This window comes from Astyanax mexicanus, chromosome 17, assembly GCF_023375975.1.
Source record: "Astyanax mexicanus isolate ESR-SI-001 chromosome 17, AstMex3_surface, whole genome shotgun sequence".
Taxonomy (NCBI): domain Eukaryota; kingdom Metazoa; phylum Chordata; class Actinopteri; order Characiformes; family Acestrorhamphidae; genus Astyanax; species Astyanax mexicanus.
Window position 1 is genome coordinate 9,576,121 of NC_064424.1, and position 27,845 is coordinate 9,603,965.

The following is a 27,845-nucleotide window of genomic DNA, read 5'->3' on the forward strand; positions in this document are numbered from 1 at the left end:
CGGTGTACCGAGCACCAGACAGCTAAGGCAGAGATAGCTTACGAGGTATCGAAGCTAAACTCGAGCTACCGAAGAGAGTACTCATCGTGCTGAGCCTCGACAAAGAAACACAGTGACTCGAAGCTTGGAGCACCAAGCTTTGTGAGCACTGACGAAAATCCAATAATCCAATAATCCAAGAGAAGATGAAGTAAAACAGCTCTAGAGGTCGGAAAACCGAAGCTCTGAACGAGCTGCACTCAATCGGTTCTGGGCGAGAAGAGAAAGAGGAGGAGCAGCGAGTGCCAGGGGGTATAATACCCCTGCATGCGTCACACGCTGTGTCACGTGAGTGACTTCGTTGGCATACTATTCTCGGTTCGCCGTGGGCACGGCAGTGATACATCCACATTAAGCACCGCCCTGGCAGTCAGGAACTATGAAACATAACGTTAACTAAGTTACTTTATTTCAGTGAAGAACGTTTTAGCTAGATAGGTTAGCTAATGTTAACTACTTTATTTCAGTGTGGAATGTTTTAACTAGATAGGTTAGCTAACATTAACTACTTTATTTCAGCGTGGAATGTTTTAGCTAGATAGGTTAGCTAATGTTAACTACTTTATTTCAGTGTGAAATGTTTTAACTAGATAGGTTAGCTAACATTAACTACTTTATTTCAGCGTGGAATGTTTTAACTAGATAGGTTAGCTAACATTAACTACCTTATTTCAGCGTGGAATGTTTTAGCTAGATAGGTTAGCTAACATTAACTACCTTATTTCAGCGTGGAATGTTTTGGCTAGATAGGTTAGCTAACATTAACTACTTTATTTCAGTGAGGAATGTTTTAGCTAGATAGGTTAGCTAACATTAACTACTTTATTTCAGCGTGGAATGTTTTAGCTAGATAGGTTAGCTAACATTAACTACCTTATTTCAGCGTGGAATGTTTTAACTAGATAGGTTAGCTAACATTAACTACTTTATTTCAGCGTGGAATGTTTTAGCTAGATAGGTTAGCTAACATTAACTACCTTATTTCAGCGTGGAATGTTTTAACTAGATAGGTTAGCTAACATTAACTACTTTATTTCAGCGTGGAATGTTTTAGCTAGATAGGTTAGCTAACATTAACTACTTTATTTCAGCGTGGAATGTTTTAGCTAGATAGGTTAGCTAACATTAACTACCTTATTTCAGCGTGGAATGTTTTAACTAGATAGGTTAGCTAACATTAACTACTTTATTTCAGCGTGGAATGTTTTAGCTAGATAGGTTAGCTAACATTAACTACCTTATTTCAGCGTGGAATGTTTTAACTAGATAGGTTAGCTAACATTAACTACTTTATTTCAGCGTGGAATGTTTTAGCTAGATAGGTTAGCTAACATTAACTACTTTATTTCAGCGTGGAATGTTTTAGCTAGATAGGTTAGCTAACATTAACTACCTTATTTCAGCGTGGAATGTTTTAGCTAGATAGCTTAGCTAATGCTAACTACTTTATTTACTTTATCACCAAAGCTACATGTTTAAGGTATGGTTACTATGAACAGTACAGTGAAAGTAATAAAAACTAACGTACTGCTTTTTGGATTTACTCCGTTTATCTTGGTCTGATATATAAAGTTTTTTGATAATCTGAAGTATAATGTGGTGGCACAAGTATATTTCAAGATGACAATGCCAGGATGTCGAGCTGAAATTGTGAAAGAATGGTTCAGGGGGCATGTGACATTTTTTTCACACATGGATTGTTCGCCACAGAATCCAGACATTAACCCCATTGAGAATCTTTGGGATGTGCTGGAGAAAGCTTTGCGCAGCAGTCAGACTCTACCATCATCAATGTAATTCAAAGAAATAATTTAAAGACCGATATAACCAGGAACTTCATGTCCTTGAAGAACATGTGTAAACCACAACTGTATATTTTAAATGTCCAAGATAATTTTACAGTGCATGTTTAATATCACAGTGTACTTCTAAATTGCCACATGCTGACACACATCTAATTACTGTACATGGAAACTTTGTTATAACCGTTAACTGTAGCATTGATTCCCAGAGATGTGTGCTGAGCAGGGGCGTCGCCTGGCCTGGTTCTGAGGTCAGTCTCACTGTTCCAACCTAGAGGTGTGTCTTCAAATGTTATGAAGTAGTATAAAGTAAGTGTTTAGAAGGCTTAGGAGAGTGCTGTTCTCTCGTTTTTCTGTCTGTGTTGCTGAACATTTTCTACTCTTTCAAGAAATGTTTGTTATATGTAGTGGCTTATTTAAAACATAAGAACAGTGCTATCTATAACAATTACTGTATGAAATTGATCTATCCGTAATATAATACAAACAGCTTATGGCAGTTTCTAATGGAAGCACAGTCGAGCTACTTTATATACATCAACAACTCTTTAATGTTTCATTTAATGAGGGACCTATCACAAAACTTACTGTTGTGATGTTAATTTTTTTGTTTTTTATATATCTGAATATGATTATGTTATATTCTCTTATGAGTAAGCGTGTTTTTATAGAGACTCCACGCTACATTCTTTTTGCTCACATGCTTCTCAATGACTCCATTCATCTTTTATTCACTGCTGTGCTGTACTGTGTTGGGCTGGCCTTGCTCAAGTTAGTCATAGTAGCATGCGCTTTAACAGTTTTTGTATCAAGTACTACTTTCCGTAATGCACCTTTAAACCTGGCTGTAATGTCATTAGAGCGTTACATAGCCATATGTTTTCCTCTTAGACATGCTGAAATAGCCACTCGAAAAAGGACGTATCTTGCCATTGTGTTTATCTGGAGTATTGGTTCTTTAAATTTCATGATTGATTTGTTTTATAGAATAGTGATGGACCCTAACATTTTAACAACACAAATATTTTGCACAAGGGAAACTTTGTTCATAAAAGCATGGCAATTAGATGTATTCAGTGCTTTGAATATACTGTACTTTGTGGGAGTGTCGCTGATCATCATCTTCACCTATATCAGCATTATGATCTCAGCCAGGTCTGTGTCCTCCAACAAAGACTCTGCTACGAAAGCCCACAGGACTGTGCTGCTGCACTTTGTTCAGCTGGGCCTGTGCCTTACAGCATTTCTGTATAGTGCCATCGAGCGTGCTGCAGCCATGCTGGGCAACAGCTCTCTGTACTTGGATGTGCGCTACATGGCATTTCTTTTTATCCTGGCTGTGCCCCGTTGCATGAGTCCACTCATCTATGGGTTGAGAGACAATGCCCTGAAACCTTTGTTCATTTATTACTTTCGATGTGGCTCTGGCAGAGTCAAGCCAATTGTAAATGTACACTGAATCACTTAATTTAACTGATAGGAAAGAAGTGTAGCTGTGTTACATAGTTCATTGTTTTATTTTTGTTTGTTGTTTGTCTGTCAAATACAGTACAAAATTCAATCTAGTTGCCAAGATTGTAATTACTGACAGTAGTACAGATGTACTGATGTTTTCTTGGTGTTTTTTGAATAAAGGTTTTGGAGTGGCCTAGTCCAATTGAGATGCTGTGGATGTTCTTAAACAGGAGGTGCACACTTAAAACCCCATCAAATGCTCATTGCCAGTTATCGGTAAAGCTTGATTACAATTGTTGCCGCCAAGGATGGCACAACCAAGTTATTTGATTTTCTTGGCAAATTGTTTTTCACACAGGGTTAGATTGGTTTGAATTTTTTTTCCTTTAATAAATAAAATTATAATTTGAAAAATGTTCTTATCTTTGTCTAATCTGAAAAATGTATTTATGATAAAACAGCAAAAACTAAAGACATCTGTAGGGGTAAATGTTTTTCACAGATCTGTGCATTAAATAACATGCATAAATCCCTCAAATAAATACTTAAAAGGAAAAAGTTTAGATTTATTATACCATCTGAAGTTTTATTTATTCTTTTTCACAAATATAGGTAAATCTATTTGTCCACTTTTTTTACTGATAGGTAACCACTGAGCATTTGATCCAACTGAAATTAAGACTATAATTTAGGACAGTTATGCAGAAAATACTGTGTTTGAGGTTTTCTGATGTCTTTTCTGTTTTATTTTCCCTAGAAGATTTTGCAGGATACACATTTGTTTTCTTTCAAGAAGTAAGAAAAAAAGCTATAGTGGAAGCTATAGCCTATACATAATTAAATTACAATACTTGATGAGGTTTTCTGATGTCTTTTCTGTTTTATTTCTCCAGAAGATTTTGCAGGATACACATTTTTTTTCAAGAAGGAAAAAGAAAAAGCTATAGTGGAAGGTATAGCCTATAAATAATTAAATTACAATACTTGGTGAATGAAGCATAAGTACAGTAAAAATAACAATGTTATCCAGTGGCTAATAAATCAATATTAAAATGGAAAACAAACATTTTACCAGCAGCAGCATCATATATTTGGTGAATTAGTGTTGTGTTACATGATTTGTCTAATCAAATTATGTTAAAATATTATAAAAAGGAAACTGTGAAAAAGTGATCACAATAATATAAATTATTATAATAATTATATTTTCTTAATGTTATAAATATTACTGTGATCACTTTGATGAAATCTGTTTCATATTTTTTCCAGGTTGAATTTGAAGGGTGAAGGGTTTTTGTATTTTAATTATTATTAATTATTATTAATATGGGCCTAACCAGCATTTCTGAATTCTATATTGCATATTAATAATCATTTATTTTCATATTACTTTTGAAGACTTTTAAAAAGTATTAAGACACTGTTTTTAATAATTAATAATAAAATATTTAAATATGCTATATTAATTAATTGCAAACGAAAATAAAAAGTCAACATTACAGCTTATTCTCAATTTGCTGTTTTCACTGAGTAAACACAAGAGACAATAATGAGGTCTAAGTAATGTCCATTTATTTTGCAATAAGTCAACATTGCAATTGTTGTGGGAGGCCTGGTTATATGTAGGCTATTTGAAAGTTTACAGATATTTGCTAATTTAATTTAAAAAAGTATAGGGGTGTATCGTACATGTATCCTTTATGAACCTTCACGGTACGGGGGTCACCGGTCACCCGGAAAGTGTAGCTGTAGCACTGTTGCTATTAGCAACTGGCTTCTTTTAACCTGCCCTGAAAAGTTTAACTCTGAGCTCTGAGAACGGGTTGAGTATGGCGACTGGAAACAGCGCACTTGAGTGGAAAAGACACACAGGAGCTAGAGAAACCACCTGTTGCTTTTAAATCCACTGTGTTCGAATACTATGGTTCCCTGTGAACTATAGAAGGGCTAGAGAGCCAGTGGTGGACCGAAAAAAGACGGTATGTTGGCGCTGCTCGGCGGGTGTAGGGTACGTTTGTGTATGCACTGCAAGGCAGCTTCAGGAAGGGTTGCCAGGTCCAACAAAAAATATCCAGCCCAAGTCAGTCTAAAACCCGCCCTTCAGAAGCTTAAACTAGCCTAAAATACATGTCTGTCACATGCTTGAAGCAAATGGCAAAAACAACTATGATTGTACGACTTAGTATTTTGTTTATAAGTGATGTATTTTCAGTATTGCTATTTATCATAAAGTCAATAATAATATTGTAACATGAGTGTTTTATTATTTCTTTTAGAACAGTTTTATATCCCAGTCAAGAACATTTCATAGTAACATAATTAGCAAAAAAAGAGAAATTACTTTTATTTACTCTTTTCTGTTTTTGTCCCTTCTTCTGGTTACTCTCTCTCTCCCACTCCCCGAGGTAAAAGTAGCCCAAAAAACGCACCCTGCCACCCCTGAACTTTCACCCGCAACTGGATTTTCAAACAAACCCAATTTGGCGGGAAACCCACTAATCTGGCAACTCTGGGTGTAGGTATGTTTGTGGAAACACAACTTGCTTACTACGTGTTGCGCGACGCGGACAGCCGCAGCTGTGATTGGTCCGCCCGGCCTCGCGCCCCCTCCCACACATTCCCGCCTTCGAGGTTTAAATTTCACAGCGACGCAGAGCCGCTGTTACGCGCACGCATATTCGACGGCATCATCCAGACCTAGCAATAACCAGAACTAATAAAAAAGTTTAAACTTCAACCCAACTACTTGTCTCCACTGCTTTTAAGCAGCCTCTAGATGTGAAATCAGACAGGTCCCAAGCCATTACTGAAGTATTTTTTAAAGGTCATTGTTTTTTTCAGTTTGGAGCGTACTGTAAACGTATATAAACATACAGTACAGAGGAGTTTAAAACAAAACATGGTTATAATGAGGTTACATTGTTATTATGAGTTAATAAGGGTGAGACTCTACAGATTGCCCAGCCTATTTAATTTTTCCACCAACTGTACTAAAAACGTACAGAACCATGGGGTTTATACCACGATGTGAACCGAACTGTGAATTTTCTGTACCGTTACACCCCAAATAAAGTATATAGTTAAACAGATAACCTAATCTGAGTGCTGTAGATCAGATCATATTCATGACCAGATCAGATCAGACCATGTAGCCATATCATGCTTTTGCTGTGCTTGCTGTTTAGGTATTTGGGTTTTTATGATTTATGTCACTTGTGTGTATGTCATTATGTGTGTATTTTGTGGATTTGAAGAGATTAAATACTTAAGTAAATGACAAGACCAGACAAATATTTATTATTTTGTTCCATCAATGGATTTTTTTCTTCCCTGATGGCACGGGCATATTCCAAGATGACAATGCCAGGATTCATCGGTCTGGAATTGTGAAAGAATGGTTTAGGGAGCATTATCATTTTCACATATGGATTGGTCACCGCAGACCTTTGGCCCAGAGTCCAGACCTTAACACCATCGAGAATCTTTGGAATGTGCTGGAGAAGACTTTGTGCAGCGATAAGGCTCTACCATCATCAATGCAAGATCTTGGTGAAAAATTAATGCAACACTGGATTAAAATAAATCTTATGACATTGCTGAAGCTTATCGAAACAATATCACATTTAATGCGTTCCCAATCAAAGCTAAGGGCGATCTAGCAAAATATTAGAGTGTGTGACCTTTTTTTGGGTTGCGACTTTTTTTATGGCCAGGAGTGTATTGCACTTATTTGGCATCAAAATTTTCCCTCAGGGATCAATAAAGTATCTATCTATCTATCTATCTATCTATCTATCTATCTATCTGAAAAATAACAGTTCAAAGAAATCATTTAAGAACAAATATATCCTTGACCTTTATGTCCTTGAAGAATATGTGTAAATCAAAACTGTATATTTGAAAATGTCCAAGATAATTTTACAGTGCATATTTAATATCACAGTGTACTTCCAAATTGCCAAATGCTGACACACATCTAATTACTGTTCATGGGAACTGTATTATAACCTTTAACTGTAGCATTGATTCCCAGAGATGTGTGCTGAGGTCGGTCTCACTGTTTCAACCCAGAGGTGTGGCTTCATCTCTCAGTCAGGGGCCACCATAGTGTGATGTCATGAAGTAGTATAAAGCAAGTGCTTAGAAGGCTTAGGAGAGTGCTGTTCTCGTGTTTTCCTCTTTGTGTTGTCGAATATTTTCTGCTCTTTAAATGTTTGTTATGTGTAGTGGCTTATTTAAAACATAAGTACAGTGATATCTATAACAATTACTGTATGAAATGTATCTATTTTTAATATATACAAATAGCTTATGGCAGTTTCTAATGGAAGCACGGTCGAGATGTTTATGCATCAACAGCTCTATAATGTTTCATTTAATGAGGGACCTATCACAAAACTTACTGTCGTGTTGTTAATGTCTTTGTTCTTCATATATCTGAATATGATTATGTTATATTCCCTTATGAGTAAGCGTGTTTTTATAGAGACTCCACGCTACATTCTTTTTGCTCACATGCTTCTCAATGACTCCATTCATCTTTTATTCACTGTTGTGCTGTACTGTGTTGGGCTGGCCTTGCTCAAGTTAGTCATAGTAGCATGCGCTTTAACAGTTTTTGTATCAAGTACTACTTTCCGTAATGCACCTTTAAACCTGGCTGTAATGTCATTAGAGCGTTACATAGCCATATGTTTTCCTCTTAGACACGCTGAAATAGCCACTCGAAAAAGGACGTATCTTGCCATTGTGTTAATCTGGAGTTTTGGTTCTATAAATTTCATGATTGATTTGTTTTATAGAATAGTGATGGACCCTAACATTTTAACAACACACATACTTTGCACAAGGGAAACTTTGTTCATAAAAGCATGGCAATTAGATGTATTCAGTGCTTTGAATATACTGTACTTTGTGGGAGTGTCGCTGATCATCATCTTCACCTATATCAGCATTATGATCTCAGCCAGGTCTGTGTCCTCCAACAAAGACTCTGCTACGAAAGCCCACAGGACTGTGCTGCTGCACTTTGTTCAGCTGGGCCTGTGCCTTACAGCATTTCTGTTTGGTGCCATCGAGCGTGCTGCAGCCATGCTGGGCAACAGCTCTCTGTACTTGGATGTGCGCTACCTGGCATTTCTTTTTATCCTGGTTCTGCCCAGGTGCATGAGTCCACTCATCTATGGGCTGAGAGACAATGCCCTGAAACCTTTGTTCATTTATTACTTTCGATGTGGCTCTGGCACAGTCAAGCCTATTGTAAATGTACACTGAATTGCATGCATAAATCAATATTCACAACAATATATACTGTACTGTACTTTATTCGACTAATAGGAAACAAGTTTAGCTGTGTTATATAGTTCATAGTTTTATTTCTAATTGTTTTTGTCTGTCAAATATAGTTTACAATTCAATCTAGTTGCCAAGATTGTAATTACTGACAGTGGCACATTTACTAATGTTTTCTTGGTGTTTTAAATGAAGGTTTTGGAGTGGCCTAGTCAAAGTCTGATAAAGATGCTATGGCATAATCTTAAACAGGAGGTTTATGCTGGAAGTGTGGCTAACTTAAAACAATTCTGTGAACAAAATTCCTCCACAGAGGTGTAAATGACTCATTGACAGTTATCGGTAAAGCTTGATTGCAGTGTTGCAATCAAGGGTGGTTCCAAGTTAAAGTATACAATATATTCTTTATTAAAGTATATAATTATTCATTATATTGGCTGTAGTTTACCTTTATTTATTCTTTTTCACAAATATTGGTAAAAAATCAATTTGGCCACCTTCTTTACTTGCAACTAAACACTGAGCATTTGATCCAAATGAAATTGAGACGGTAATTAATGACAGTTGTGCAGATATTGCACACTCATTTAAATATTATGATTATTGAAATGTATAGTGTGTAAATTACTGCATTTGAGGTTTTCTGATGTTTTTTCTGTTTTAACTCTCCAGAAGATTTTGAAAGGCACACATTTGTTTTCTTGGTTTTTGTTTCCTTTTTTTTTGCCTATAAATAATTATAATACAAATATTGGTGAGTGAAGTGGCTAATAAATCAATATTAAAATGAAAAAAAACAAACACTTTAACAGCAGCAGCGACATATGCATGATTTGGTTACATGATTTGTCTGATCTGATTATGTTGAAATATTATTAAAAGGAAACTGTGAAAAAGTGATCAAAATTATATTGATTGTTATAATAATTACAATTTTCTTAATGTTATCAATATTACTTTGATCACTTTGATAAAATTTGTTTTATTTTTTCACAGGTTTAATTTTATGTTTTTGTTTTATTGTTTGTCTTTTTTCGTTTATGCATCATTAACTACAATTACATAGGCAATAGGAAAAAAACACACTGTGGCTAAAAAACTCTGTATTTATTGAAATAAAATTTCATTACTACAGTATAACTAAATATGTTTATATAAGTGTAGAACTGCATCAATGTGTTTCACAGTTTGGAATAATTAAAGGATCACAAATGTCACAATTTAAAGTATCACAGTTTTTAGTGATAGACATATAAATACAGTGTTTACAGCGAAATTCAAATAACTGGTAACGCTTAAGAGCATAAAAACCAGATTAGAAAAATCTAACAGTCTCTTTTATAAATGAAGTGTATATGGGTCTGTCATCATAATCAGCATTTCTGAATTCCCTTATGATAATAACGGATTTAAATATTACTTTTGATCTTTTTTTATTAGGAGCATTAAGACACTTATTAATAATGAATAATATATGCTACATTAATGAACTGCAAAATAAAATAAAAAGTCCACATTCCATCTTATTCTCATTAGTTTGCTCTTCTCGTTGATTAAACACAATGGCAATAATGAGGTCTGTAAAATGGTTGAAGTTATGTCCATATATTCTGCAATAAGTCAACTTTGCACTTATTGTGGAAAACCTGGTAATATATAGATTTTTCGAAAATTTACAGATATTTGCTAATTTCATTCAGTAAAGTATATAGTTAAACAGATAACCTAATCTGAGTGCTGTAGATCAGATAGTGTTTTTAAGCCATATTATGCTCATGGTGTTTTTGAAATAGAAGTAATTGTTTGACCTTTGGAAATTTTTTATTATTTATGACACTTGTGTGTATGTGTTTATGTGTGTTTGTTGTGGGTTTGAAGAGATTTAATACTGAAGCAAGTGACCAGACTAAATATTTAATATTTTATCTCTCTTCAACCCCTGCCCAGCAACCATAATGTTTACAGTGGTGTGAAAACGTGTTTGCCCTTTACAGATTTCTTTTGTTTTTGCATTTTGTCTTACTTATTTTTCATATTATTAAATAAACTTTAATATCAGACAAATATAACCTATACAAAGCATTTTTAAATGATAATTTTATTTATTAAGTCAAAAGAATTATCCAAACTAATCTAGCAATTTATGAAAAGCTCCCTCCATCAATTAACTGTAATTTATCACACTTTTTGGAAAGCTGAGTTCAGTTTCACTAATCAAAGGCCACAACTAGGCTTGATTACTGCCAGACCTGTAAAATCAAGAAATCACTTAAATAGAACCTCTCTGACAACATAAAGCAGCTAAAAGATCTCTAAAAGCAACATATTATGTCATGATCTGAAGAAATAAAAAAAAAAGATAAGGAAACATTGATCATCTATCAGTCTGGAAAATGCTACAAAGCCATTTCTAAAGCTTTGGGACTCCAGCAGACCACAGTTATTATTCACAAAAGTAGAAAACATGGAATACTTCCCAGGAGTGGCTGACCAACCGAAATTATTCCAAAAGGGCATGAACAACTCATCCAGGAGGTCACAAAAGAACCAAGAACAACATTTAAAGAACTGCAGGTCTCACTTTCCTCAGATAAGGTCAGAGTTAATGACTTAATAATAAGAAAGAGACTGGGTGAAAATTGTCTCCAGGGGAGAGTTCCAAGGCAAAAACACTGCTGACCAAAAAGAACACAACGGCCCTTTTTTTTTTTTGCCAAAAAACAACTTAATGATCCCCAGGACTTTGGGTAAATATTCTTTGGACTGACCTGACAAAAGTGGATATTTTTGAATAGTGAGAGTTCCGTTAGATCTGGCGTAAAACTAACACATCATTTCAATCAAAAAACATCATACTGAACGTAAAACATGGTGGTGGTAGCGTGATGGTCTGGGGCTGCTTTGCTTCTTCAGAGCCCTGACAACTTGCTGTAATTAACAGAACCAGGAATTTTGCTGTTTACCAGACAAACCATAAGAAGTTTAGTCATCAGTTTGTGGCCTCAAAATTGGGTGTTTCTGGATTCTGCAGCAGGACAATGACGCAAAGCACACAAACAAGTCCACCTCTGAATGGCTTGAAAAAAATAAACAAAATGAAGGTTCAGAAGTGGCCTAGAAAAGTCTGATTAAGATGCTATGGATGATCGTAAACAGGACATTTATGCTGAAAAATCCTCCAATGTGTCTAAATTAAAACAATTCTGTAAAGAAAAGTAGGCAAATAATCCTCCACAGAGATAGAAAATTAATCGACAGTATTCTGTAAAGCCTAATTGCAGTTGTTGGTGCCAAGGGTGACACAACCAAGATATTAGGTTTAGGGGGCAAACACTTTTTCACACAGGGCTAGATTGGTTTACTCTGTCTGATATTAAAGTTTGACTGACAATCGGAAAAACATAATTATAACAAAAAAGCAAAAACAAAAGAAATCTATTGGGCCACTGTATATGGCATGGGAGAGCTAATTTACTCTATAGTGAATGCTATTTTCACACAGTCACTGGAGTACTCAGGAACTGAAAGCCTTTTGGGCTTTGTGTCCTCAAGCACATAATTACAGGCCCTGGTCTCTAAACATCACTAAACCTCTTGTTAATGAGATCTCCCTTAAGTGTTTACTCTGCTTCAAAACATCAGGTGAGCAGAGGACTCTGGAGATACAGCCAAATAGTGCCAATCATTTATTGTTTTTGTAGTTCATGAGGAGCAACAGTTTCAGCTGGCCTGTACATGACCAGCGGCATGTTTATTGTAATGTGACAGTGGTGACAGCTGTATCGCATGACCCCATTTTGGTCTTTTATATAAATAAATAAATACCAGATATATGGAAGCAGCTATAGCTATAGCTGATTGTGTTCATAATTATAAACATACAATAATACAATAATAATCTGTACTCTCTAATTAATATTCTTCTAAAGAAGCATACTGTGCTGCTGCACTTTCTCCTGGACCTGTTTACACATTTTCCACATATAGACCGTTTCAGAGGAATATTCATGAGCGTAGGAAGTGACGTAGCTTTTCCCAGGACACTTCCGTTTAGCGGTAAACAGCGTTCAAAACAGTGGACGTAAGTTTTTAATTTAACATGAATGCAAACTTCACCTAATCTGAGAGTCACAAACATTGAAAATCAGGTCAAATCGTTCTTTAAACAAGTAAACTATAGATGACCAAAAATTACATAAGTATAAATAAATACACATATAAATGTATAAATATATAAATAAATAAATTAATAAATAAATTCATGTTGAAATGAATAAATATATATAAATGCACATATAAATGAATAAATAAATAAACATATAAATAAATAAATACATGCACAAATAATTGTATAGGGACATAAATTAATTAATAAATACATTTCTTATTTTTATATTTATTTATTCATTTATGTGTGCATTTATTTATCTCAACATCTATCTATTTATTCATTTATTTATTTCAACATATATTTATTCATACTTATGTCATTTTTGGTCCTCCGTAGTAAACACGCCTGCTTTGTTTTTCACACTGCTAACCTGCCATGCAGTTACAGTGTCCGCTCACAACTTTTCCCTCCTTCTTAGCTTCAAACCATGCAGAGTACGTTTTGGAAATCGTTTGACTTGCTCTAACCTCACAATACACTATAGTGATGCCTTCTCTGCTATAGGAACAAATATTCCCAACTTTTCCACCCATTTCTTATTTTCTGCAAATAAATGCTCAAAATGACAATATTTCTACTTGGAATTTGGGAGAAATGTTGTCTGTAGTTTATAGAATAAAACAACAATGTTTATTTTACTCAAACATTTACCTATACATAGCAAAATATTTTGTTAAATTATTTGCAAACATTACATCTATATTTATGGGTTTACAGCATCATCTTGGAGTTTCTATGAACAGTGCACAACAGTGAAGCTGTTTTCTAGATTCTAGATAGAGTGGTTGGATGAGGTAAGGCTGTGTGTGTGAGTGTGAGTGTGAGTGTGTATGTGTTCATTAGAACGAGTTGGGCAAGTCATCTGGTATGGTCAAGGTCAAGTATCATTATTCACACAAAAACATTGAGTCAAACTATTCTCACTGACTGCAACACAGGTTGTGAAAAATAAAATAAAACCCAAATGGGCTCCTGAGAGACTCTGCCTCTCTAAAATCCAGTTATTGTTGTTTTATTAGTACCACTTACTGTACCTTCCCAGTCTTTTGTTGGGAATACATTGCAGGCCTGAAACGCATGAATTTTGGTTATTACACCTCTTCATACCATATTATATCATATTTTTAACTTACTTGTTTATCTTATATGCAATATATTAAAAGGCATATCTACTTCCAGTACAATGAGGCATACAAGTGGATAAATACAAACATGTATATGTGCAAGAATATGTAAATAAGTATATTTGGCTGTTTAAATTCATACTATATTCTTTATTCTTGTTGTAAACTTATGAAAACAGGATTTGTTTACTAGTTGGCTTGTGTAGTTTGACCACTTTTGATAGATATATCATGATGAAGCAGTGATTCTTCACACTGACTGCAGCACAAGTTGTGAAAAATAAAATTAAAACACAAATGGGCAGAATTTTACCTAAGAGATTCTGCCTCTCTAAAATGCTCTTTTTATACCCAGTTATGTGAGTTACATTTAAATTGCTGCTATTGAACCTTTATAACTGTACCTGTGTAAGTAGCACTTACTGTATCTTCTCAGTCTTTTGTTGGGAATATGTTGCAGGCTTGAAATGCATTGATTAAAAGTCATTTAAAACTAATGTCCCCTAAAATATTTATGCTGTAAATTAATCAGACAGGATATATGAAGTAATTGTGAGGGTTGGAGAGGAGGGGTTTGTTTCAGTATCAGTTCTATCTCTGCATTTCTGAGGTTGCGGTTATGTAACTGGTGAATACAGTATATAAGTCACAGAACGTAGATCACACCTCAGATCCTGAAGGCTTTACTGCTTCATAGGACGCAGCATCTTTAGCTCATAAGTATAAGGGATGATCAGTGGAAGACTGAGGGTGCCTTGGAATTGCGCATTTGCAAATAACACCGTGAGCTAATAAGAGTTTAGCTCACAATTTTTTTTCTGTTTTTATTACATTAATTTTCTATTAGACAGTATAAATTGTACCTCCTTATTTCTGTAATCAGTCAATGGCAGGCACCAATGGAAGCACTGTAGATGCTTTACTTAATCAAAATTTGATCAAACTTGAGCTGGATGGTGGAGGTATAACGAAGGTGGCTGTAGTAATACTATTGACTCTGATGTCTGTATATGTAAATTGTGTCATGCTCTATTCTCTTAGCAGTAAGCATGTATTTAAAGAATCCTCACGCTACATCCTCTTTGCCCACATGCTTTTAAATGACTCTGTTCATCTTCTTCTCACCACCCTGATGTTTGTCCTTGGAGTGGCTTTTATCAAACTGGCCAAAGCTGTCTGTTCCTTCCTTATTTTTCTGGCTACTGCAACATTTCGCAATACACCTTTTAACCTGGCTGTGATGTCTCTGGAGCGTTTTGTGGCTATACGATTTCCTTTAAGACATGCTGAAATAGCCACTCAGAAAAGGACTTGCTTTGCTATTGGTTTGGTGTGGTTATTTGGCTCTCTGAACATTTTGAGTGACATTGTTATTGCAGCGGTGTTGGACCCCAACTACTACTACGTACAGATGTTTTGCTCTCGTGATCAGATCTTCATAAAACCGTGGCAGCTTGATGTATTTAACGGATGCAATGCATTTTTCTTTGTATCAGTGATTTTGATCATTGTATTCATCTACATCAGCATTATGATCACAGCCAGGTCTGCGTCCTCCAACAAAGACTCTGCTAAGAAAGCCCGAAGGACTGTGCTGCTGCACTTCATTCAGCTGGGCCTGTGCACAATGTCTTTTCTATATGGCACTTTGGAAAGGGCACTTTATATAATGGCTGGCAGTAATAATTCTCTTTTTGTAAACCTGCGATATGTAAGTTTCCTCTTTATTCTGATTCTGTCTCGTGCCCTGAGCCCTCTTATCTATGGGCTGAGAGACGATGCTGTTAGACCTTTATTCAAATATCATTTCTGCCCCTGCCCTAGAAAATTCAGCCCTGCTGTGAATGTGCAGTAAACTTAATATTTGTAATATATTTTTGTAAATGTGTGATCTTTTGCAAATATTGTCAACTATACATGTTTATAATTATGATAGTATTCTTTTTATTTTTGTTTTCTTTTGTTATGAAGATTTCAAACTGCATTAAATGTAGAGTTAAGTCATTTTCTTTTCATGATTCTACAACAGAATGCAAATGCTGAATGGATTACATGTTATGTTTATGAATATGATGAATATATCATAAGTGTTTTTTTTTCTTCTTTCAAATCACTACAATCATTTATCTTACCAAACATTTTTCCAGAAAATGATTTTGGCGCTTTTTGACTTCAAACACTGCAGTTAAACATTGAGTCAAAAAATCTTCAAAAATGCATTTAGTAATTTATTTAGTGGGTATAAACTTGGCACTGTCACTCCTACTTAGGGCTGCAATTATTAAGGCACTTACTTAATTTACTTAAAATACAGGAAGTCTAAATGTCAACTGCACTGTAAAAAAATATATATTAATTGATTGAATGATTTTGCTGATACGTAATATACTATGCAATATTTCACTTGTTCCTCATGCTGAACTTGTTGTTTCGTGCAAATGTAAATATACTGAAACTTGACTAAAATGATGTATATGTAAAATTATATAAAACATTAATTATTTAACTGTCTTTGGCATAGTGTTTTCTTCAGGCAATAACTAAGTTTTTGGTTATTATACCTCTCCATACCATACTATAACATATTTATTTACTTACTTATTGACTTACTTATTTATCTCTTATATAATGTTACCTGGTATATCTACATCCAATACAATGAGGCATGCAAGTGGATAAATAAAAAATATGTAAATAAGTTTTTTGGCTGTTTATACTTTTACTATATTCTTTATTCTTGTTGTAAAATTAAAAAACAAGGCATTTTATTAATTGACTTGTGCAGTTTGACCACTTTTCTTATATTAATCAAGATAAAGCAGTGGTTCTTATCTCTGGTCTTGGAGACCTTTTACTCCTACCCTGCATGTTTTGGGTGCTTCCTTCACCTGATTCAAATGATCAGCTTGTTATTAAAGGTCAGAACCTTAATTTATGTTTGCTATATCCACATGGACTCCCAAGCTTCCAAATATTATTTTCTTATATTATATTAATGCCATATATGGTTAAAAATAAATGTAGCCTAAAATACCTAAAATTAAAAAAGCTAGGTTTCTTGCTCAAAAACCAGTCCCAAGCTGAAGCAGCATGTTGAGTCACACAAAACAGAAATAAATGGTTTTATGGGGTAAATGGGGTACAGTGCTGTGAAAATATGTGGCCCATTTGAATTTCAGAATTTGCATAAAACAATTAAATCTAATTGAACAGTACTCTGCCCAAAAGTGGGCTCACCTAAGAAAAAAGGTTAGGTGCAACCAGTGCAAAAAGTTAGTTTAGAGTCCTGCTTTCAGAGCATATGTGCCTTATCACAAACCGTACATAATGGTGTTCTCTATGCAGCGGCAGACGTTACACTGGGAAGGAATGGACTGGAGGCCTCTTGATTCACAGTGACCTTTATTTTTATATAACTGGAGGTCTGTTATGTACAGCCCCAGATATGAAAAAAAATAAATATTTTTTGTACACATTGTTGCTTTACTTTAACTTCACTGCAGACAGTATGATCACAAGATATTTTATGTTCTGTCTGCCCATCTAAACTTTACTTCATTTGTTAATATACGTCCATTTCCATAGGTCAGGTGTACAGCATATTCCAAAATAAGATGAGACAGTAGAGAGTTTACTACTTTATTATGTTGCAAATTCTTCTCACAGTTCTTCAGTTCCTGAAAACACATCTTAAATTGTGCAACAGCACCATTTTATGCTTAAAATTCTCCATACACTCTATATTGGGGACAGGTCAGAACTGCAGGCAGGCCAGTCCAATTCTTTTTCCCCTTTTCTTCTACAGCCAAAACTTTGTAATGTGTGCACTTTCTTTAGAATAATGGACAAACTAGACATTAGTTAAAAAAAATAAATAAATATGAAATAGTCAATACAAAAGCCCTATATTAAATACATCAATTAGAAATGCCAAATTCAGGCTTTAACAAATACAAATTACAAAAGATATTTGAGAGGCTGGAGCAATGTTGAGAAAAGGGAGGTGCCTAAGTGTGTTTGTGTGTGTGTGTGTGTGTGTGTGTGTGTGTGTGTGTGCGTATTATTAAAGAGTATAAAAGTCAAGTGTTGTGCTTCCTAGTTAAGAGCTTTAAGTTTCTCACAAGTTGCAGCTTCTTTAACTGCATGAGCGATGATCAACGGAAAACAAAGGGGGCTTCAAAATAAGGTTGTCTGTACCTCTCAGAAAATCTTTGGTTCTGTTTAGTTTGTTACCTATAAACTAATTAAAAAAGTTTTACTACATTAAGTGCAGCAGTATATATTATACTTTTTTCTTTCTTTTTTAAGCAGTAAATGGCAGACACTAATGAAAGCTCTGTGGGAGCTTATGTTTATCAGAATGTGGTCAAAGGGGAAATGGGTTGGATAGCTTTTATAAAGATGTCAGTATTAATTGTGGTAACTCTGTTTGCTGTGTATGTAAACTGTGTTATTCTTTATGTTCTTAACAGTAAGCCTGTGTTTAAAGAATCATCCCGCTACATACTGTTTGCCCACATGCTCTTCAATGACACTGTTCATCTCATTCTCACTTTTTTCTTGTTTGTCTTTGCTGTGATCTTCCTCAAGTTGGCTAAAGCTGTCTGTTCCATGATCCTGTTTTTTAATTCTACAACATTTTATATTGCACCTTTAAACCTGGCTGTGATGTCTCTGGAACGCTATGTGGCTATATGTTTTCCTCTAAGACACACTGAAATAGCCACTCAGAAAAGGACTGGCATTGCCATTGGTTTTGTGTGGTTACTTGGCTCTATAAATATTTTAATTGACATTATTACTGCAGCAATTTTGGACCCCAGATTCTTCAATGCTGAAATGTATTGCTCTCGTGAACAGCTGTTCTACAGACTCTGGCAGCCTGAGGTGTTCAGTGTATTTATTGGGTTTTACTTTGTGTCAGTGACCCTGATCATCATCTTCACTTACATCAGCATTATGATCACAGCCAGGTCTGTGTCCTCCAACAAAGACTCTGCTAAGAAAGCCCACAGGACTGTGCTGCTGCACTTCATTCAGCTAGGCCTGTGCACAATGTCTTTTCTATATAACACCATAGACAGAGCACTTTATATAGTGACTGGCAGCGCTAACTCTCTATATTTACATGTGCAATATGTGAACTTTCTCTTTCTACTGATTCTGCCTCGCTGTCTGAGCCCTCTTATCTATGGGCTGAGAGACGATGCTATTAGACCTTTATTTAAACATTATTTCTGTCCCTGCTTTAGAAAATTCAGCCCTGCTGTGAATGTGCAGTAAACTTATTATTTGTAATATACTTCAGTGAATGTGTGATCTTTTGCAAACATTATTAACTATATGTTTGGATCATTGTGCTAGTATTCTTATTATGTTTTATTTGTTTTGGCTGTATTAAATGTGACATAGGCATCTACAGAGGCTGCATTTCCAGACTGTTTTATTTTTATTGTTGCTATCAGTTATTGTTTTATGATTAATATTTTAGACAGTGCCTAATTATTAACAAAATACAGTAGTGTAACTTATGTGTTCATATTTAAAATAAATGAAATATGTTTGGATTTTCTGTATGAAACAAAATATCATCCAAAATTTAACCAACAATGAATATATTGTGGGATTTGTAATTACAGTTCTCTGGAGGAAAAGGAAGGTGTTATAAAAGGCTTTTTTAAATCATGTACTGTGCTGCAACCAGTGAAACCAGTGATTGTACCATAATCACATTGTCAAACATGTGTCAAACAACATTTACACTTGTATTCCCTTTTATAAACATCCAATTGTGACTAATAGTGCAGCTGCATTTGTAATGGAGGTGCAGCATATACTGTATATACAGCACCCTCCATTATTATAAGCACCCCATGTTAAGAAGTGTTCTTTGGCTTCTAATACATTATTATTTTTTTAATAATATACAATGCAAAAACTTAACTTTAACGTAACTTTAGCCGTTTTTTTTTTGTTTTTTGTCGTGCTCTAATTAATTCAGTGATTGCCGTGGACAGGCCAAGGTCCGATTTAAGGACGTTACGCTCTTTTTAGCTGCTCCGGTTTTTGTGGTGCTGCTGCTTTCTCTTTTAGAGTTAAAATTTTCTGCCAGAACCCGACCTGACCCGAGGACCGACCCGAAATCGGGCTCCTATTTTTATTTTATATAAAGCTCTGGTGTGATAATCACAACGTTACTAAGTAACCAATTATTATTGTTCACTAAAGCGAACGAAATACCGAAAACTGAAAGTGAAAAAACATTTGTGTTAACTGAATCTAATAAAAAACGGTAATTAAAAGGAAAAAAAACTACCTCCAACTGTATTTTGTATTTATAAAACTAACTAAACAAACTGAAATTACTGATAGAATACCCTCATTTTCGTGTTTAATTTATTTATAAGCACTGTTGTACAGCGGAGTGTAAAGCGATTGCGCTTGCGCTAGCCACAAAATACGACAGAAAACACTAAAACTGCAGAATTATGTATGGGATTACAATATGAGCGCCAGGCAGATGAAAGAGAAACAGGAGATACAGTATGTGAGAACATTTACCTGTGAGTAGCTCATACCAGAAATCTCTCTTTCTCTCTCTCTCTCTCTCTCTCTCTCTCTCTCACGTTTATTAGATTGATCTCTCTGATGAGATATGTGAATAATAAAAACTAGCAAGCCCACCCTAAAAACAAATTAAAATTTACTGAACAGAAAAAGTAAAACAACATAAAATTAAACTATAATAAAAATGAAAAATGTAATCACGTAGCTCTGGGCGCACGTGAACGCCTCCGCGTTTGACTTGCAGCACTGTGTGTAGCTGTTCTTAAAAATCATGTTAATTAAATAATAGTTCTATGCTTCTATGTTAGTGTTAATAAACATAATTCTGATCATATTTTGCTCATTCAATCAGCCCAAAAACAGACAGTTTATGGTTCGGGTTTGGTCGGGCTCGGGCAGGACATGCACGGGCTGGGTCGTGTCGGATTTTTTGGGCCCGATCAAAGCTCTATTCTCTTTTGGTGAAGCTGTTATATTAATACCATTTTAACGAACATTAGATTGTTGTTTTTGTCCATTATTTTGTTTTGTTTATATATACATATTTCCTTTGAGTGTGGCTTGGTTTGTTTAATTTCATCCCCAGATGCGTTTTTCCGTTTTTTTCAGTATTACAAGTTTTAGTAATTTTCTTTGCTTGTGTGGAGAATTTCGGTTTTTTTTTTTTTTTTTTTTTAATTCGTTATTTTCGTTTGTTATTTTTCTATTAATAATAGTTATTACATAATTGATTTCCTTTTTTTTGAGGGCGAATGATAAAAGTAACGCAATAGTTACTTTTACTGGTAACTAGTTACTTTTATAGTGGAGTAACTCCATTAGTAACTCAGTTACTTTTTTGGAGAAGTAATGAGTAACTATAACTAATTACTTTTTCAAAGTAACGTGCCCAACACTGCTGATGAGCTAGCTAATATTAGCGGTAAGCTAGCTAATGTTATCAGGGACAGAACTGAGGTTAGTGAAGAGTTAGCTAACATTAGTGGTGAGCTAGCTAATGTTATCAGGGAGAGAACAAAGGTTAGTGAAAAGCTAGCTAACATTAGCGGTGAGCTAGCTAATGTTATCAGGAGAGAACTAAGGTTAGTGAAGAGCTAGCTAACATTAGTGGTGAGCTAGCTAATGTTATCAGGGAGAGAACTAAGGTTAGTGAAAAGCTAGCTAACATTAGCGGTGAGCTAGCTAATGTTATCAGAGAGAGAACTGAGGTTAGTGAAGAGCTAGCTAACATTAGTGGTGAGCTAGCTAATGTTATCAGGGAGAGAACTGTGGTTAGCAGTGAGCTAGCTGACATTATCAGCCAGAGAACTAAGGTTAGCGGTGACCCGGCTAACATTTGCAGCAAGCTAGCTTACTGGAAGGTTAAGGTAAGTCTTAACTAAGACTATAATAAATAACAAATAATTTTGCAACTGCGGTTCTATGTTAAGTCTTTGTCTATGTTAAGTACCAATGTGGCCTCCCACCCTACCCGGTGTACAAACCAATACTCGCACGCTTTATTAGTTTGTTTTTGTGTATTTTAATGTTATCAGATAATGATAAATGGACACTGATACTTTATTGTTTTTCACTATTATTATTATTATTATTATTATTATTATTATTACTATTAGTAGTAGTAGTAGTAGTAGAAGCAGCAATGGTGTCAGTAGTAATTAGTAAAATAAACATAATCACAGCAATTTAATTGGCTCTGTGCACAAGATGGCGCCACCTAACTTCCGGGTAGTGAGTGGTAGGTATACTAGTTTCCGGTTGGAGTTGTTGTGGGGAGAACTGCTGGCAGGAGTACAGAGTGAAAGCGACCATGAGTGTTTTTAAAGTTAAGGAGAAACGAAAAACACAAAACAAAAAAAACTGACTGTGTTATTTTTATAATTAAAGGATCCTCTATAAAAAATTGGAGACACTGGGAAACATACCAAACTGTTATATTTTAATAATAAAATCAAAAAAATTAAATTCAACAACAATACTATTTCATGCCTTTATTTCCAATAACGAAGGCAATGGGCCAGTTTTTCTTTTATAAAATTCATTACTGTTGGTCACATGAAAAGTTTAAGGCATATTTACAAGCTTATTCAATAAAAATAAATAAATTGACCCATAAGAATCCAGAGCCAGTTTTGAATACAAAAAAAAAATACAAAATTGATTCAGGTAAAACAAACGTTGTTTACATATTATTGGGATAATGAGGGAACACAAATATTTTACGGTTTGAATACTAATGTAATATAAATGCATATTAAACATTAACAAACGATTTTAGAGAACTTCTGGGTTAATCACACACTGAACTGTTTGAAACTAAGGATATACAATAGTAAACAACTATATATCTCCCGATGCCAGTATAACTTACAGAGGGTCTAGACACAGGGTAGAACTTATCTCTCTCTCTCTCTCTCTATCTATATCTATATATACATAATTATTTATAAATTATATATATATATATATATATAAATAATAATAATATATATATATATATATATATATACGTATATATATATATATATATACGTATATATATATATATGTATATATATATATATATACGTATATATATATATATATATATATATATATACGTATATATATATATACATATATATATACATATATAATATAAATATAATATATATATATATATATATATATATATATATATATATATATATATATATATATACAAAATATAAATATAAAATATATATATATAATATATTATAAATAATGGGTTCTGGGTTAATCACACACTGAACTGTTTGAAACTTAGGATATACAATAGTAAACAACTATATATATATCCCGATGCCAGTATACATTATACATATTTATAACTTACAGAGGGTCTAGACACAGGGAATAACTTAAAAATAGATCAAAAATAATATTTATATATATATATATTCTCTGTTACTCCTGGGCGCTGTACATCATTTATAGTTATTTTTGGTAAGTCCTGGAGAGATCGCGTGTAGAAAGCCATACTGTCTGCTGACCAGCGCCGAAAAGCGGAAATGACTCCGCCTACCAGTCGTAGACCGGAAACAGGCAGCGTCGTCTCATGCAACTAGCGAATTGATTCATTTCTCTTTTTTTCAAAACAATTGTCCTCTGTTCATTGGTTTCTCTTGTTAAGAGTTTTGCTGTTTTTTTTTAAACAGTTATGTACATAAATTTCAAATTATTGGCTTAGGACTGGCTTTTCATTTCAAGTTTATTTATAATTTATAATGGAGACTGCTTTAAGTGTTCTTTCATTATTCTTTTTTGCTTCCTACATGCAATTCAGTGTGTTGTTTAACGTAATGCAACTTACATATGCTATGTTGGCTCTGTTCTGCATCACAAGGGAACAACATTTAAAGAAATAAAAAGGGAAATGAAAATTATATATATATTGAGGTCTTAAAAAGGTCTTAAAATAATTAAATTTGACTTTATAATGGTGCAAGAACCCTTCTATAACTCTTCACCAGATGGGAGAATACAGAAAGAATGATCTTCAACTATTCCTCTTTGCACAACCTCTCTAAGGTTTACTATTGGGTTGAGGTCTTGGGACTGAGATGGCCATGAGAGGAGCTTGGTTTTGTGCCGTGTGAACTATTTTTGAGTAGGTTTGGCCACATGTTAAAGGTCATTATCTTGTCCCGGTGAGGACCTATCTTCAGCTTTTGGCCAGAGGCCACAATATTCTGATTCAAAATGTCCTGATATTTCAAAGAGTTCGTGATCCCATGTATGCTTACAAGGTTCCCAGGTCCGTTGGAGAAGAAACAGGCCCACAGCATCACTTCTCCCCCATACTTAACAGTGGGCCTGAGGTGTTTTTCTGCATACTCATCATTAGTGTTACACGGTCCCAGTTAAAATCCCAGTACCACTTGGCAAACTCCACTCGTTTACGCATATGATTATAAAACAGAAAAGACACACACACACACACACACACACACACACACAACACCCTCGTTTAGAATAATGGATAAACTAAAAAATCTAAAAAATAAAAAACCCTATATTAAATATATTGTAACACATGCCGAATACATAATTTAGAAATGCCCAATTTAGGCTCTATCAAATAAAAAACAAATTATTAATAAAACCTCTAATTAGTGATAATCATGCCACAATCTTTTAGAAAAGGATACTAGAGAGGATGGTGAGATGTTAAAAAAGGGAGGGCCGTGTGTGTGTGTGTGTTATTAAACAGGTCATCTCTGAGGTCATCTCTTGCTGTTTATCTCTAATGTTGTGATGTCACTGAGTATAAAAGTCACAGGGTTTTGCTTCCCAGTTTAGAGCTTTAAGGTTCTCACAAGGTACAGCTTTTTTAACTGCATGAGTGATGACCAATGGAATCAACAAAAGAGTTTTATTGATTATATACAAAAATGCTCTAATTCCATTTACAGGGGGCTTTTCTAAGGCTGACCGTACCTCTCGGAAATTCTTTGGTTCTGTTTACTTTATCTATTAGCTATTTTAACAAATTTTCACCACATTTAGTGCAACAGTATTTATTGTACTTCTTTCTTTCTGTAAGCAGTAAATGGCAGACACTAATGGAAGCTCTGGAGATGCTTTTGTTTACCAGAGTTTTATTGAAGGGCAAATGAGTTGGATAGCTTTTATAAAGTTGTCAGTATTAATTGTGGTAACTCTGTTTGCTGTGTATGTAAACTGTGTTATTCTTTATGTTCTTAACAGTAAGCCTGTATTTAAAGAAACATCCCGCTACATTCTTTTTGCCCATATGCTCTTCAATGACACTGTTCATCTCATTCTCACTTTTTTCTTGTTTTTCTTTGCTGTGCTCTTCCTTAAGCTGGCTAAAGCTGTCTGTTCCATGATCCTATTTTTTGATTCTACAACATTCTATATTGCACCTTTAAACCTGGCTGTGATGTCTCTGGAACGCTATGTGGCTATCTGTTTTCCTCTAAGACATACTGAAATAGCCACTCAGAAAAGAACTGGCATTGCTATTATCTTTATTTGGTTAATCGGCTGTGTAAATATTTTGATGAACATTATTACTGCCATAGTTTTGGACCCTAATTTTTTTTCTGTGAGCATGTTTTGTGCTTATGAACAGTTATATTTGCAACTCTGGCAGCCCGAGGTAATCAGTTGGCTTAATGCATTTCTTTTTGCGTCAGTAACCCTGATAATTGTATTTACCTACATCAGCATTATGATCACAGCCAGGTCTGTGTCCTCCAAAAAAGACTCTGCTAAGAAAGCCCACAAGACTGTGCTGCTGCACCTCATTCAGTTGGGCCTGTGTACAATGTCTTTTCTATATGCTATTGTAGACAGAGCACTTTATGTAGTGACTGGCAGCGGTACCTCTCTCTATTTACATGTGCAATATGTGAACTTTCTCCTCCTACTGATTCTGCCTCGCTGTCTGAGCCCTCTTATCTATGGGCTGAGAGACGATGCTATTAGACCTTTATTTAAACATTATTTCTGTCCCTGCTTTAGAAAATTCAGCACTGCTGTGAATGCGCAATAAATGTATTATTTATAATATATTTCTGTGAATGTGTGATCTTTTGCAAACATTGTCAACTACATGCTTGGCTCATTGTGCTAGTATTCTCATTATTTGTATTTTGTTAATATTTTAGACAATGCCTAATTGGTTATGAAATGCAGTAGTGTAATTTTTTGTATTTTTTTGTATTGAGCAAAATATCAACCAAAAAAAATCAACCACAAGATCATGGAGGATTTGAAATAACAGTTCTATAGAGGATAACTGTTTATAAATGAAATTAAATGATAATTTAAAATATGTTCTTTATATTTACTCAGGTTTATTTTGTCTGATTTAAAATGTATTTGTTAATATGAAAAATGTAAATATGATAAAAAGCAAAAACGAAAGAAATCTGCAGGGAAGCAAATACTTTTTACAGAACTGTACATCCCTATTGTATCACAAGGCTTGGCTTACTAAGTGATTGGATTTTGTTATTAGATTGTTGTAACAAAATATTGAAAAAAATCATCTTCTGCAATTTAACCTTATTCCTCATTTTCCAGTGTGTAATGATGAATGTATCCACTGGGTGGTAATGTCATTTAAGAATCTCATTTAAGCAATAGAACACGAGAGGGAGTGTGCTATCACGAATAACATCACGGCTGTGATCCGGTCGTAGATCATCACAGCCGTGATGTTATTCGTGATAACACACGACCTCGAGTGTTCTATTGCTTTTATACAACAGTTTATTTTTACAAAATGAATTAAGAAAATAAATAAAAGAACTTTAAGAAATTCAGTTTGAACATGCTTTAATAGGGACAGTACCTTCCGCCAAAAAGTAGTTCCACCACAACTGTAACAGAACTTTTGCCATAATGGATCGCGCCAGAAGACGCGGGGGGGCGTGAACTGTATTAGGTTTGCTTGGGCACAGTTCTGTACTGCTTGAGTGGGTCTCAAGCGTAACCCCCCCGCAGCAAGCTGAAAATGGAGATAAGGGAGGTGAAGGGGTGGTGGTGGGCGCGAGGTTGAACGTCACAAAGGTGAGGGGAAACAGGGAGGTATATATATGTAAGGCCAAGGGGAGGAGCTTGTAATTGAGGCGCGCTCCATATGCCAAAACTCTGTTAATACTTAACAACACGAAACTTAACTACAAAACGGTGCATGGTTCATACAGACTAACAGCACGAAAGTTAGTTTGAAAGCAAAATTGGGAATAAGCGAAGATGGTAACGTTAGGACCGTGCAATGACGCTGATACTCTCTCCTGCTCCGTGGAGTCGTCTTCAGGTGAAAGCTGCGCATTTTTTGAGCATTTCTTTTCCTGGGTGGTGTTGGTTTTAGCTAGCCGGCTGGACTGTGGTTAGGTTAGCGTAGCTTGCTTTAGCTCAGGATTAACTTAGCTTAGCCTAGCCTGGCTGGTTAGCGTTCTGGCTCTCAGACGGCATTAACCGAGCGATTTTCTTTCCTTTTTTTCCACGAAAGATGAGCCAGCGCTGCGGGCAAGCGTGGCGCAGCTGAGCACTAGCCTGTGCTGAGTTAACGCTGTTGCGGGTGTCCTGTGTATATACGCCGTTACTCGGCAACGCGACAGCGGAGTGATACAGGTTTAGTGTGAGAAGGCCGTGATGTTATCTCGAATATCATCACGGCTAGATCACTTCTCAACCAATCAGATTGTGAGGTCGGAACTAACTGTTGTATAATGTCTGAGAAAACATAAAAAGTTGTGTCATGACCTGGATTAAACTTCACATTAAGTTTAATTTAAAAACACTGCAGAACTACATCTACAGTGGCTTGAAAAAAGTATTTCATACCCCTTGAACTTTTCCATATTTTATCACATTACACCAACAAACTTAAGTGTA

The 27,845-nt window shown here is 35.0% G+C and overlaps 5 protein-coding genes across 5 annotated transcripts; all 5 read left to right on the top strand.

Annotated features, from left to right (window-relative positions):
* Window positions 1-1,786: 1,786 nt before the first annotated feature.
* Window positions 1,787-3,612, top strand: LOC111189060 (odorant receptor 131-2-like). Its single transcript, XM_022662852.2, has one exon. It carries the CDS (start codon window positions 2,335-2,337, stop codon window positions 3,298-3,300), a length of 966 nt encoding a protein of 321 aa, XP_022518573.2. The 5' UTR covers window positions 1,787-2,334; the 3' UTR covers window positions 3,301-3,612.
* A 3,845-nt stretch (window positions 3,613-7,457) lies between these two features.
* On the top strand, window positions 7,458-9,561 carry LOC103027955 (odorant receptor 131-2-like). The gene has a single exon (XM_049466529.1). The coding sequence runs from the start codon at window positions 7,608-7,610 to the stop codon at window positions 8,568-8,570; it is 963 nt and encodes a 320-aa protein (XP_049322486.1). The 5' UTR covers window positions 7,458-7,607; the 3' UTR covers window positions 8,571-9,561.
* Window positions 9,562-14,387: 4,826 nt separating this feature from the next.
* Window positions 14,388-15,974, top strand: LOC125782455 (odorant receptor 131-2-like). The gene has a single exon (XM_049466576.1). The coding sequence runs from the start codon at window positions 14,770-14,772 to the stop codon at window positions 15,736-15,738; it is 969 nt and encodes a 322-aa protein (XP_049322533.1). The 5' UTR covers window positions 14,388-14,769; the 3' UTR covers window positions 15,739-15,974.
* A 1,942-nt stretch (window positions 15,975-17,916) lies between these two features.
* On the top strand, window positions 17,917-19,166 carry LOC103027630 (odorant receptor 131-2-like). Its single transcript, XM_049466655.1, has one exon. The coding sequence runs from the start codon at window positions 18,198-18,200 to the stop codon at window positions 19,164-19,166; it is 969 nt and encodes a 322-aa protein (XP_049322612.1). The 5' UTR covers window positions 17,917-18,197.
* Window positions 19,167-24,549: 5,383 nt separating this feature from the next.
* LOC125782457 (odorant receptor 131-2-like) lies at window positions 24,550-26,507 on the top strand. Its single transcript, XM_049466578.1, has one exon. The coding sequence runs from the start codon at window positions 25,024-25,026 to the stop codon at window positions 25,990-25,992; it is 969 nt and encodes a 322-aa protein (XP_049322535.1). The 5' UTR covers window positions 24,550-25,023; the 3' UTR covers window positions 25,993-26,507.
* Window positions 26,508-27,845: the final 1,338 nt, after the last annotated feature.